Consider the following 14,815-nt stretch of genomic DNA (forward strand, 5'->3'; position numbering starts at 1 on the left):
GAGATAGGCAACTAGAGATTATTCAGATGTTATAGTGATGAGTGCCTCAAACATACCTACACTTAAATTAGATAGAGTGATCCCAGCACAGGAGGAAGAGGCCAAGTACTTCTTTGTGACTACCCAGGAAGAGTCTGCACTATATACATAGACTCTTGGAGACTGAAATATACTTCGTTGGCCTCTCCTCCAAAAGGCAGGTTGCTGGATACAGACTTTTTGATGGACAACTTCGCTATTCATAGGATAGCGGCTTCAGATCTCAGTGTCCAAATCCTGCTTGTCTGGTTCAAGCAGGGATGGATTTCTTCCCTGGTTCGAGTCGTGATGTATTTCGTCCCTAACTTTTGTCCACCTCTATAAACTGACCTTACAGAACTGGTAAGAGAATCAAGACCTAAGGCTGTCTCAGAAACAACACTCCTGCCCCCTTTTTATTAGATAACATGTAACAATGGCAAAATGTACCAGATGTATTTTCACAGTCACATGGGTAAAGTAAAGTATGGCATACGGCATAGCACATGTTGACCTACACGCCACCCTGTACACATTAGCATGGCATGTAATGAATGGACTGAGAGAGTGATAGGAACTTTCAGTTTCATCCAGTTGCTATGTAAAAAAAAGAGACTTTTATTTGGAAAGTTCAATGTGACTGAGACCGAAAATGTTAAATCCAGGTTCATTTTGAAAGTAAACCCTGTAATGCTAATTTTGAAATTACAGCAATACAAAATCTTTAAACATGCATGATATTTCATCACCTCTATTAAGATTAGTGCAGTTAGATTAACAATAAATGCTTTTTTGTTAACAGAAATGTGTATTTTTTGCTCGTTCAATGAAAAGTTGGAAGGTAACTTCATTATTCATTACTGTAACAATATAAAAGCTTACACTGCAGTTCTAATTCACACTAGGTACAGAAAAGCAGACACCATCCTGCAGGTGCTTCACACAAATGCAGGGACCTCAGTGATGAATCAGGGCCTTAACTCAACAAATATCCTCAGCTGGTGTAAATTGTCACAGCTCCATTGACTTTAATAGAGCTATGACAATTTACGCCAGTTGAGGATCTGCCCCATGGTGTGTAATCAGAGTTAGACCTTCTCACTTTATTGTAAAAATATTTTTTTTAAACTGCTTCTTACTCCCGTTGGCACTGCAGAGTCATCCCAACTGCTGGGGAATGAGCTGGTTTTTCTTCCTGCTCACACTAGGGCCAAAACTCATTTATAGCTGTGCAATCCCACCAAGGTAAATTAGATAGTACAAGCCCATTGGACACAATAGGGTTATACCGGTATAGCTGAGGGTAGGTTTGACGTACACTATGAGATAGCAAGCAGGGAAAAGAATTTGGAAAAGGAGCTACAGCACGAATTAATCTTTTCCTGTATGATTCCCAGAATACATAGACAGCAAAGATCCTGCAAAACCAACAAAACCAACACATCACAGGATAATAATGAACATTTTTATTTATGATGGATTTCAAGTGAGTAGCTGCAGGGGAAGAGTGTGTTCAAAGCAAACCAAAAAGGTCTCCTCACCCATGGCAATACCTTTGCATAGACATGCCTGTCCAGATCCTCAGCTAATGTAAATCAGCAAAGCTTCACTGAAATCAGTGGAACTGTATTTATATACATAAGAAGTCTCTTTAGTGGAATTACACCAGCAGTGAATTTGGTCCTATGTACTGAGTGGACAAATGACACATATTTAAGTGAGTCCAGATATTTATTTAACCAAACCAACTATGCGTTTACATAATTATGAAAATGTATTTGTACTACAAAAAGAAACAGATAAATAACATGGGTCTAAACATACAGCTGCTTTGAGCAGGGAAGGTTCAGTGAAGTCATGTGCAGAGCTGCTGCAGAATTGGGTCCTCTGCCTGTTGTACTTTGTGGAGAAACTATGTTTGTAAGAAAAAAGAAAAGACAACTAAGCAAGAAAATGTGTGTTTATATTAAGGGCCAAATTCTGGCTAACACATACAAAGGACCTGATCCAACTCCCAGTGAAATCAAAGGGACTCTTTCCCATTGTCACTGCATCCTACACAGCAAAAATCCATGCATTACCTTCACTGAAAGTTTTATTTTCTTAAAAATTAGCATCTCTCTAAGCTGCATCCTTCCCTCTGCTTTTCAGAATGTTAGTTTTCTTAGTAACAGCTTGAATTACATTTTAAATATAGTACAGTATTTAATACTCAGTTTCATTCTCTGCTCTCACAGTTTTTATTATCCCCCTACAAAACAACTGGTAATACAGTGGGCAACTCATGAGTAGCCAAAAGACACAAAGCAGTGATGCACACTACAAAGAGAAGCAAATGACTTAGCCGGGAGCATGCAGACACCATTCTTCCGCTTCTACTCACAAGAATATTCTACATTATTTTATTGTGGGTTTGCAGTAGATTTTTTGGCTGTACGTGGTTGGCCTTTTTTGCAAGTTTCTTCCAAAAAGGACTTGTAATCAATTCGCCCATCCAGGTTGGGATCAAACTTAGATAAAATGTGGTAAACCTCATCTTCATCTAGCAGAAGTTTACAGAGCTTCAGGACAGATCTGAATTCTGGCAAAGAGAGGTAGCCATTGCTGTAAATATCCAGCTTCTTAAAAGCTCTTCGAAGGGTCTTCCAGTCCCCTCGTAACTACAGCCAGAAAGAAAACAATTGGGATGTTGAATTACCACAGTGAAATAACAACTAAACCATTACGTACTGTGAGGCACAATGTCCCTCTTAATATTTCATCTGAACTAACAAATTGTGAGGTATGCAGTAGCATGCTTTGTTGTACGTACCTGCACACTCACACAGGTCAGCACACAGGAAAGGTTCACATAATATAATTTGCACTTTGATAGCTTTCTTTCCCCCAAGGGCCTCAAATTGCTTTACAAACATTTAGGCTTCTAACTATGGGCATAGAAGCATAACTTCAGGCAGCCATTTTTGAAAATTTTTGCTTTAATAAGTGGCCCCATTTTCAAAAATCTAACTGAGGTCAGTGGCAATTTGACAAATCAGGTCACTTATGTAGACACCCAATATGGATTTATGAGTCTAACTTTAGGGACGCAAGTTTGAAAATCTTGGCCTCCAGGCTCAGCTGTGGCTGGCTCTCATAAGAGCACAATGGTGGGGGGAAAGTGAACAACACCAAGGAGACTTCCCCCGCTTTTCCCCCTGAACGTGGGCTAGGCACAATTCCTGAAAAATGTTTTATTGGTTGGCCTTTATTGGAGATGTAACTCATCCTGTCCCTTCCATAACTCATCCTTGTGGTATTTTCTTTCAAGGATTCTTCCTTATCATCATTTCATTCTTGACAAGTGGAAGTTCCTGAAGCTGTCATACAGGATCTCAACATCATACCACAAGAAAAAATATGCTCTGTACTTGGATAATAGTGGCATGATCTCAAACACTGCGGGGGTCTGCCTAAAAGTAAAGTATTATGTATGCACTGGCACAGGTTATCTGTCTTTGCCTACTAAGTATTCTAATTCATCTACCGCAGATATTTCAAAGGTACCACCAATGTCCAAGGTAAAACATAAAGTGCAACATCAAATCGAGACGAGTATAGTACAGCTTCTACTGACTCAGCCAAAGTAAAGCTCCTACTTATCTCATTTGATAAAGCCGCTGTCCATGGACAATAAGGATCCGCCTCATTTGTAAACACATGCAGACTGCAGACATAGCAAGTTCTGCCACTGAGCAGAGAACTTTGATGATTGTTCTAGTGTCTGGCTACCAGCTGGCAGATAAAGCCAGTACATTATGAGTATGTTCTAGCACAGTTGATCACTGGACTTTTATATTTGATAGCTAAGCAATTTAAAATGGACAAGAATTCACATTTAAAAGTAAAGCCACTAGCCATGACAGCCATCATACCTTTTTTTGTAGTCTGGTTGTCAGACCACCCAGCTCTGCAGTCTGCGTTCCCGTGTGGGATTGATCTATCTCACCCTGAGATGCCTGCATAACAGCAGCCATGTTATTCCCATTCTTCCATCTTTGTCTACTTAAAGCAAAGGGCTTCAGAAACTCCAGGTATGAAACACTTAAAGAAAAAATATGTTCATAAGTTTCTACAAAACTACCTGCATGGTATCTTAATTCATCTTCTCCATTTGAATAGTGTTCCAAATTTTCTATCATCCTCAAAATCAGTGTACTTAAATCTTGTGTATGTGACCACTTCCATGCATAATCTCCATATGTGCCCATGCAAATCAAGTAGTTGGACATCTAGCCACCTATTCTGCATAACTAAGCATGCAATTCTGTGGCTGCAGATATAAAGTCCATCTTGTAAATGTGTTCCTTACAGTCCAATGTTACATCTGCTTATATTATTATTATATTTTATTTTAACAGGACCCAAAATGTGAAGAGGCTCCATCCAATACAGAAAAAGGACATCTCTACCCCGCAGAACTTACAAATTCATTTCAGACAAGATTCAATGAAGGGTAAGAAGAGAATAAGGAAGGAAAGGAGAGGAAAGTCAGGGGCAACGTTATTAAGATGAAGCAGTTATTCTGGAAAAGTTAGTGCACAACATGGTGAAGCAAGTAATACTTTAAAGTGGGACACGTGGAGAGAATTAAGGAGTAGGCTAACTACCTGGCAAATTTCTTGCAAGCATCATGAAAGAAGTGGGTTTTCAAGAAGGATGTAAAAAAGGAGAGGGCAGTGGCTGTGCAGACCAGATCCAGAAGGGCGTTCCATAAGTGAAAGAAAGCCTGGAGACAGTTCTGGGAGAAGCAGACAAAAAGGGTGGTAAGGTTGGCAATATTGGCGAAGTGAAGCTTAGATGAGGGGGAGCGCAACACACACAAAGATGAGGTCAGATATACAGTGAGGGGTAGAAGCATGTCGAGTAAAGAGTTGCTCCTTGAGGATGGAGAAACCAGGACATTCTTGTCCTGTGCAGGGAAGGAAATAAAGGAGAGTGTGAGGTAAAGACAGAAGGAAATGGTTTAGAAAAAACCCTAGAGTGAAATCCTAGCTCCACTGAAGTCTGTGGGAGTTTTGCCATTAACTTCAATGGAGCAAGGATTTTACCCCTAACTTTTAAAAAAGCATACAGCCTGTCACTGTCTAGCGCACAGCTAATATCATTTATTTACTCACTTATGACCTTATATTATGTCATTGTTTATATTCAGTGCAAAACCCAAAAACAATGAAACTTGAGGTTCTGATTTTAAACACACGGAATCCCCAGAAGTCAGGCATGAAATTGCATTTATGTTAGACTTCTCAATGTTATGTGATTAAGTAATGAAAGACCTTCAAATAACACATATTATTTGATGTGAATTCCCTGGAAATCAGGTCATCTTGCAGATTTTACTGTTGGTTTTTTTCAGCTTTTTTTTCCCTAAGCTTATGTTTATATATAGAAAATTAAGTTACTAGTTATGGTCACAGCCAGAAGAACAAGGAGAATGTAAACCAATGTGTGTTGCTGAGTCTGCTGTCAGAGTTTGAAATAATACTAGGCCAAGTCTACATTAAAATCTTTTGCCAGTATAGCAATGTGTTAATTTTTTACAGCATTACTATACTGGCAAAAGCCCTACCGTAGATGTGCTTATACCAGCATAAAAGTGCTTTTGCAGGTACAGCTCACTTTCCTCAGGGAGCTGGTATAAACTATACCAGCAAAAGCACTTTTTTTGCCAGCATAAGCTTCATCTGCAATAGGTGGGTTTGCCAGTATAGTTATACCCGAAGGGCTAGACCAGGAAACCTTTTCTAGTGTAATCTAGGTTTTAAAAAAATATGAACTTCCCACATCACTGTTACGGAATGTTGACCCTGAAACATCACTGAGAGGAACAGTGATTCTTTGCACACAGGGAATTTGAATTTTTGTACTAATACAAAGGCAGAATTTTATTTTGTACCTGGAGGAGGGGAAATATGGGTTAGAAATTCAGATTATCAGGCTTATTTTATTAAAGTCAAAGCTCATATTAGCTCTAATTTTAAGACTACAGTAGGCCTTGGTTTGGAGGTTCATTATCTTTCTCATTCAGAGGGATGCATTTGAAAGGTAAGGCTGCCATGTGACAGGTGGGTCGCAAAAACTTTACTTCGGAAAATAATTATTTGTTAGTTTTAAAAAGGTCATTGTGAATGGTTTGGACGCATTTTGCTGCTCACAAACACACTGCACTAATAGCTTTGTCAAGAGCTCAGCCACTACACAGATAGTACATTTTCACATCACCTGCACTAACACAACTCTTCCAGTGACTTGCTAAACCCATTCTATTCCAGACCTGATTTTCTTTTGAGCAGAGATTTGCAAGTTCAGTGACACTGTGAGTCTTAATTTTTGTGATTTGGACAAAATGTCCAGCTGAACAAAGGCTAGAACAGGAAAATCAAATGAACTAAGCAAGAATTTGAAAAAACATGCATTAACCTATTGTGCCACTTACAGTATCTAACACTCACTATTGTTTGTTCAGTGTTATAGACTTCCATTTAGATACCATATAAACGTTTATAGACCAACTTACTTTAACTCTTTTTCCAAGTTTAACTTACCATCCATCTCCATTGCTTTCAAATTTCTGTCCCAGCATTTCACATTCATACTCATTAAGATGCACACAGAGCTCAGTCAAAATATCTTTAAATTCCTCCTTGCTGACAAAGCCTGTATGGTAGGGGTCTAGGTCTTCAAACTCTTTCTTTAGATCATCACACAAATACTCCACCTACAAAAAACAAACCACATAAAATCCTGTAGCGTTTAGGATCTACACCCAATCCTCTGACTAACACTGCAGTGTATACTCCTCATGCAGTAACCAGAATGCAGCATTCCTGCTCTAATCCTCCTGCATCTAGAGGTTTATTTTTTTCTAAAGAAATGGGTGGGACAAATTCTGGAGTTATAGAGTCAATAGGACAGATTTTCTGCTTTTAGTGACAACTTTTAGTTTAGCACATCCAGAAAACTGCATTAACCTCTGTAGGGTTACTTTAGATTTACCAGTGAGGGTAGTCGATAGGTCTTTTGTCCTCGGAGAGAGAGGGGAAACTGCCTTTCTCTAGCATGCAAAGATTGTTCCAGTGGACTGAGTGGAGGAAATCAATTTGTGATTCACAGGCCACGAAGGTGGTTCAGCAATGTGCTGTGGGGCACAGAGAGCATGACAAGGCACGGAAGGTGTCCCAGTCACCCACTGCAGTTAAGGAAGTCCCCAGCCGTCACGATTCTTCATGCTGTTGGAATCTGGTTTCCACAGCCGAGAGAGTGGGACTGCCCCTGTGCAACGGCTGTCTCACTTAAAAATTTCCTGCACAGGTTTTCTCACAACTCTCATCCCATTAACATCAAATCTCATCATCATCATTAGTGACTGGAGAGGTGTGATAGGATGATATGGAGTGGGAAAGATGAATATCAATGGACTCCTCTTCTTGTGTAAATGTGCAGAACACAGTCTGCTCATCACTAACACCATCTTTAGGTAAAATGATAAATATAAAATGACATGGATGCACCCAGGGTCCAAACAATTGCACCTGATGGATGATGTTATCACCCGCCAACGAGACATCCACAATCTCTGTCAGTGGCATGCATGAGAATAAGATTTGTTCCCGTGACATTTCTATGGTTAGCAAACCTACAAATCTAATATTTAAAAGTGAGATCTTCATCTGAACTTGATGGGTGAAGGCCAAATTCTGCTCTTAGTTACACCTGTGTTTTTGTTCTCTCCTTGGGAAAAAAAACATGACTGTAAAGTGTTGTAAAGTTAAATTTAATTTGAGAGATATATATAGCAAGAGGACAAAAACGACAGAGCTGTCATCCAGCCATTCCAGGCATGAAGTGCTCATGGTCAATTTCTTAACCAAATCATCCTTTCAGTGGGAATGAAAAAGCAGGGAGTTCTGAAAACTGAGCTTCAACACAACAGAGTTTCCAACTGATATGCCCTCTGGCTGGAGAGACATGATAACAATTATCAGACAACACTTTCTTTTTAAATTCAGTGTGGACGGCCAGGGCAAACCCGTGGATCTGCAGGGGAAAGGTGAAAGGCAAAAAAGGGAGGGTACCCCTCCAGCCTCACCTATATGACAGCTCAGTGCCTACAGGTGCCAGGCTGTAACATGATCCCAGTCAGCTCCAACCCCCTATTAAGCGTATACATTTGTTTCACAACATGGAGGGGGTATTCAAGGAAGGCAGTGGTAACAGGGCCATCAACACCCTGTCTGCGGTTTATGAAAGACAATGCAGAGTATGGCCATCTTGTTCGTCTGGCATTTACCACACCCACCATGAGTGCAAAGTTAAAAAAATACATGTGAATGCAAATTCCACATTTCAGTGTGTGGACGAAATGATATGGAATCTTTGTGGCCTCAACCATCCCATTCATATTGCTGATTTACTCTGGATGGTACTTGTATGATTTCCAGCCCTCCTCCATAGCAAGAAAGACCAGGTAACTTGGGTCTTTGGTCCCACAGTACTATGGTACTAAGAGATAGTGTGAATGGGCAGTCTTCACCCCAGTCCCAACACATACACCCTAGAGTAGTATCCAACACTCAATCCCAGTTTTACCCCTCCATTCCTGCATTTTCTTTATTCTTAACTTAAATACACACAAACTATAGCCCGAGCTTCCTCCTGAGTTGGCTGTTTCTAGGGTTTGACCTGGCAAGGCCTCTTGTCCCACAACTTAGCTCCCCTCTTGCCTTGGAGACTGTCCACCTTGTGTTTTCCTAAATTAAAGGTAATGAAACCTATCTGGTCTGGCTGCCAGCATGAGCCAGCACAGCAGCTCTTCATTTCCATGCAGGGACCTGAAACCTGACTTCCCATCACAAATAGATACTGTGCACACAGACACAATCCATTTGCAACCTGTCCCACACAAATATCTTGTTTCCTTTTATTAGAAAAAAAATTTCTGGGCTGTGCTTTCTTTTAAACACACCATCATTTTGTTTGGTTGTTGGGTAGTGTTAATTTTATACATTTTTCTCTGTACACATAACAAAACTCAACATCATGCATTTCAAAGAAAAAAGTTTGCAGATTTCTGATCATGCACTAGATGCCTACTTTGGAATTTAAGTAACAACTTACCAATTTTATTTATATTTTAGGAATAATGTAACTACACACACTTCTGGAATTTAGTCACAACTGGTATTACTTCTTTTAACTGGAATAGCTTACTTTTGCTCGCACCCTGTCCACCAGTATATCAGAATCACAGCTGAGCTTTTTAGAACACAGCCTGAAATTATTGTCCCCTTTTCTGGGTGGACTAATCTTGGCATTGGGGAAACATGAAGAGCTGGGGGAGTATCCAAAATGTCTCACGAACTCCATGAAGTCAAGGGTATTGTCCTGATTTGTAATTAAAGTTTCCCACAGCCTATGGATTTCACCTCGAGTTATTTCAGGTCGGATGTCAAACCTTGCATCAAAACATTGAAAGAGACAAATGTAATGACAGTAGCAACAATAGTAACAACAACTAGTAAGAGGAAAAGCAGAAAGTTATTCTGTGTACTGGTCAAATCTCAAAGTGCTTACTCAGCAAACTTCCAGTGCGCCATTGGGAGTTTTGCTGAGTAAGGACTTCAGCTATACACAAGAGATAGCAGAATGGTAAAATGATGAAAGATTGTTATTGCTTGCTGGAAAAAGCCCTCTGGGCATAGGTGCTGGTACTAGGGGTGCTGGTTTGAAGTGGTTTCTATTATATAAAGGGTTTACAGTTTGGTTCAGTGGCTCTCAGCACCCCCACTATACACATTGTTCCAGCGTCCCTGCCTCCGGGTCAGGTCTTCAGCTGGTGGAAATGAGTGTAACTCCATGGAAGTCACCATCAGCCAAGGATCTAGCCCCAAGTCTTCCCAGAAGCCTCAGAAGCCAGTCTTCTTACCTCTTCAAGAGAAGGTACATAGTCTCCTGAGTGAGGCGCCGGGAGTTCATTTCATCTAAATCTTCAAACTCTTTCTCTATTGCTTGGTAGTGTTTATTTAGCAAGCTTTTAATAATCTTGAACAGCTTGGGGGGAAAAAGGAGAAAGATGTGAAGGTTTATAAACAGTGAGACTTTATCTGTAATTATCCTAACACAAATGGCTCCTGGAGTTTTTCTTTCAAACAAGGCGCTCTCTAGTAATTGGTGACTATGGTCTCACAACAGCATGATTTCACTACTCCCTCCAGAGTTCATAGGAATTATGTTATTGGGCAGGATGCAGCCTCAGGACTTTTCCACTGAGCATAGAAACCCAAGTACAATTAAGAGTTACATGAATTTTACAGCTATTCAGCTGGCAAATATCTAAACATCTACACAAATTCCCACTCCAACTGCTTAGCAGCTAGAGAAGGCTGCTATTGAATGGGAAACCTTGGTTTAAGTTGGACTGTGCATTCTGTGCTCCTATACACTTGTTACTTTAGTAACTGCCCCATATCTCCAGTTTTGTTTCTAATTTTCATGTGTAATAACATTTTGATATCCCTTGGAGAGCTCTAGGTAAATTATATCTACAGCTTTCCAGCACTAATTTTTTTCTCTCTCACTCCCTCATTCATTCTATCAAATTAAAATGCCACAGGGCTCAGTCCAGCAAACATTTACATGAGAATTTATTTCCTTCATTTTATTTACGGACTAGTCCCCTCAATTTCAGTATCAGTATTATTTTTCTCTGTATGCTGGCTGGCCATGAGTTCCCATACAGATGACTTGTGCCAGGAGCAACAGTATTACAACCTATGGCCTGATCCTGCAAACACTTACCCCAGTGGTTTTCAACCTTTTTGCATTTGCAGACCATTAAAAATTTTCAAATGGAGGTACAGTCCCCTTTGGAAATCTTATACATAGTCTGCAGATGCGCAGAGGTTCATGGACCACAAGTTGAAAACTACTAACTTACCCACATACTTAACTTTATGCATACGAGTTGCTTGATTTTATTCATGAGAATATTCAAAAGTGTTTATAAGATCAGGAGTTAGCAGGGTGCACAGTAGCGGTATCTGGACCACAACCTCTGACATTTCCCCCTACCCGACAACGCCATTTCAATGTGCAGAGGAGGTTCTATAGAATGTCTGCTCTTATTATTATTTAATAGTACCATAGATGTGTATGGCATTTTACAGGCAAATAAGATGGGGCCTACATTTTGCTCTCATTTGCATGGCTATAAATCCAGGTGTAACACCACTGATTCCAGTGAAATTACTCCAGGATTTATGTCTCTGCCTCTTGAGCACATTTTGTTCCATTAGAAATGGCAGCTCTGTGTAGGGACACGTGCATTCCTGTGTGAGTAACTGAATCTATTGTCACCACCATAAAGACAGAATGGAAGAAACCCTCCCACACGGCCCAGTCTGCAGTGAAACCAGGGAGGACCTAAGAACAAAACACTGGGTTCAGGGCTGGCCCATAACATTTTGGTACCTGAGGTGGGGAGCTCAAATGATGCCCCATGACCCCTTGCTTGGGCTGAAATTCTGGGTCCTAGTGGCTCCCCCCCACAGTCTGGCACCTGAGGTGCCCACCTCAGTTCGCCTCATGGTAAGGCCAGCCCTGACTGGGTTTCACAAACCAAGTGAGGAGGCTAGAATATGCCTCTGAAGTTAGGACAACTAGGACAGGTGGTCCTTGGCTGCCATCCGGAATACAGTTCTTAGCTTTCTTGCAGAATTTTGATCAAGAAGGGGTCATATCAGGATAAGCATCAGTTAATTACTGACTTCTCGAGGGCCTTTCCAGCCCTATGTTTCTATGATTCTATAAGGTGCTCTCTCTGGAAAAAAACAAAAAAAAGGTAGGGTTACAATAACAAGTTGTGTGTGTGTTGCCTGTACCTGCATTGGAGTTCTCCCACAGGTGTATTTCACTTTCTGGTTAGGGATATTTTGTTTCTGTTTCTGCCCATCTTTGTCTTCGTTAGGCTCACACGCAGAATTTGTTACAGATTTTTCATCAAAGAGACTAGGCAACCCTCTGCTGAAAGAGAAGACTGTTAATGTAGCCTGCCTCTTGCCCTATCACCCACTGGTGTCTTACAAGAATAGTTAACCCTAGTGCCCTGCCTGTCCCCTTGTCAATGTGTCAAAATCCAGGAAAATGTCCAACGAGGGGTAGCCAACACAACTATTTCACAATACTACCTGCCTATATGGCTTCATGCTATGATGTTCTTAAAGGGGTAAATATAAGCATTATATTGCTGTATATTTGATTGTATGGTTGTCATGGATAATACAGTTGGCCAAATGCCACTCTGATTTACCCCATGCATAAGCCTGGGAGAGTGCCTCCTACCCCTGCAGGGCACACACGCAGCGTACTTGGAAGGGGTGGCTTGTGCATTATACTCTCCCCAGTGGGAGCTCCAGGAGGTGTTGTGCATTTAGCCTCACACAGCCACTGCTCTTAGCCAAGCATAAGGACTGTATGTGGGCTTAGCTCCTGTACTGGGATCAATGGGGCAGGGTACAATCTAACCAAGACTAGGTGCATTTTCAAAGTGAGGTGCAGGGTTTTAGTCATGCAAATCCCTTTGGCTTTAACAGGAGTTGTGTGACTAAAACTCAGATAAAAAAAGCTTTCAGAAAAATAAATCCCAAAGTGAAAAATGCTGAGAGTCGAGACAGAACCTCCACCAGTGACTGGCAACCCGTCCTGACTTTCTAACTGTGCAATGTCACCTTCACAGAGTGCGTTTCTCGAAATGTGTGTCATTTACCACATAGCAGGCTGTAAAATAGATTTTAAAAACATCAAGATTCTCAAGACAGTTTAGAACACAGAGATATAGGCAACCTACATGGTGGGCACAGCTACACCAGCAGGGTTAAAGGGGAGACAGTCCAAATTCATCCAAGACCTAAAAATCTTGACATACGTAAACCCTACATGCATTAGATAAAGAGGCCAGAAAGAAAGGTGCCCCCTAATGAGTTTTTTTTGCGCTTGGGTGAGCGAAAGGGCTGCTTCAGGAGGCTAATAACTGAAAACCTTCCAGGCTTTTGTCCGGAGAAATGGCAGGCACTTTCCATCCTTTTGAAAAAAAGAAGGCCTTTCGGAGTCTTCACGAGAGATGTGGATTTTAGGGGCGACCTTAGGTCATACAGAACTAATCAAGCGAAAACAATAAGAAAATTAGCCTGACAGTCAGCAAGTATCTGAGGACTTTATCAAAAAGAATTAGGAATGGACAAATTCACTGGGAGCAAAGGATCAAATCTGCAAGGTGGCATTGTGTGCTGGGATTAAATTATTTATTCATTGTTAATTTATTTATTTATGTATGTGCAAATGACTTAGCTGCTGCAGGTGCTGAGGAGTTTCTGAAAAGGCCCAGTTTTAGAGCCAAGGCTAGAATATTGGTCCATTTAACTCATTCTTTTCCTTAAGACGATCAAACAGTGACTTTTATCTAGGAGATAGAGGAGGAAAAACCATATGTGTACTTGGAACGATGAGGCGTCTGAGCAGCACTAAGCACCCAAGTATTTCAGTCTCATTCAAGAACACCGGGGAGGTGCCATGCAGTTTAATGTCCGGCAAATTAGCAAATGAATGCTTATGTCAATATGTGAAAAATCCCTAGTTGATTTAAACAGATAAAAAGCCTCTTGGGAAATAGCAGAAAATGCAGGATTTTTCTTTTCTCAAAAAAAGAAAGAGAAACAGTACTTAATAAGTTTTACTGAAACTTACAATAGTTGCAGAAAACAACAGTTGTTTACATGGATGCTTTTATATACACATGAAATATTTCCAGTGCTGCCATTAGAAGAAATATAAGAAGCCTTTGCCAGCTGCTTTTCATATCACGTTTATTATTTGGAAGAAAACAGCTACAATCTGTGAAAGTTACAGAGCCAGCTCAGACGCCATCCTTGCTACCCCTCTCTTAAAGGCACAGGACGTCTAAAGTCTTGCAGTAGGTCAGTCTTTATATTCCACCCTGTCTCCTGTAAGATGAGACCTGAAGATGTAATAGATAGGAATCTTATTTTCTCCCAAGTTTAGACTAGTAATAATAAAGGGTGAAAATTGTCATCTCATGTTGCTGTTGACCCAGAAGAGCAAAGTCACAGTGGGGATTCTGTGTAGGACATGACCTTGGGGAAAAAAGGAACACAAGAACTCAGCATGGGGGTTGAAGGCAAGAAGTTATACATATTGAAAACGATAGCATCACATCAGTTAATGCCCTGTGATGGGAAGTCCTGCTGGTTTTGTGTCCTATAGAGAAATATTTGGAGTTTGACTGTATCTGGTAAGTAAATCTCTTGATTAAATCCCCCAAGGGTTGAAGGTACTAATAAGAGATGGTTCATCACAGCAAATGTCAACAGCTGGTGTCAGAGTTTGTAAAACTGCACTGCTCCATGAGAACTGAAATCTCACCTGAGTTTAAGCAGAGATGCAGGCTTATAAAGAGCGCCAAGGCATACAACACATTTGCCCGCTTCTCTCAAAATATTCCTCATGTTTTGGTCATTCTCAGAGCTTTCACCTTCATCCCAAAATAAATGTCTCTATGTCAACTAAGAGGAATGGATGGTAATTAGGCCACTGAACAGTGTGATATTTTCCCATACTATTAAATATTAAATTTAAGGCTCATGGCCAAAATTTCCAGGACTCACCTGAAAACCTTGGGCACCCAACAGCCCTGCTTATCACTAAAATATTAACTCAACATTTTATTTGAGGGATTGAATTA

The 14,815-nt window shown here is 40.6% G+C and overlaps 1 protein-coding gene across 1 annotated transcript in view; it reads right to left on the reverse strand.

Moving 5' to 3' along the window:
* The window catches only part of LOC144264399 (EF-hand calcium-binding domain-containing protein 6-like), an 80,654-nt gene that overhangs the window by 3,109 nt on the left and 62,730 nt on the right, over window positions 1-14,815 (reverse strand). The window contains exons 10-15 of the mRNA XM_077816161.1: window positions 11,940-12,078; window positions 9,986-10,110; window positions 9,271-9,514; window positions 6,606-6,778; window positions 3,933-4,101; window positions 2,456-2,678 (exon numbers count right to left, since the gene is read on the reverse strand). Coding sequence (XP_077672287.1) covers window positions 2,456-2,678; window positions 3,933-4,101; window positions 6,606-6,778; window positions 9,271-9,514; window positions 9,986-10,110; window positions 11,940-12,078 — 1,073 coding nt within the window. The remainder of the gene's footprint in view (window positions 1-2,455; window positions 2,679-3,932; window positions 4,102-6,605; window positions 6,779-9,270; window positions 9,515-9,985; window positions 10,111-11,939; window positions 12,079-14,815) is intronic.

This window comes from Eretmochelys imbricata, chromosome 4, assembly GCF_965152235.1.
Source record: "Eretmochelys imbricata isolate rEreImb1 chromosome 4, rEreImb1.hap1, whole genome shotgun sequence".
Lineage (NCBI taxonomy): Eukaryota > Metazoa > Chordata > Testudines > Cheloniidae > Eretmochelys > Eretmochelys imbricata.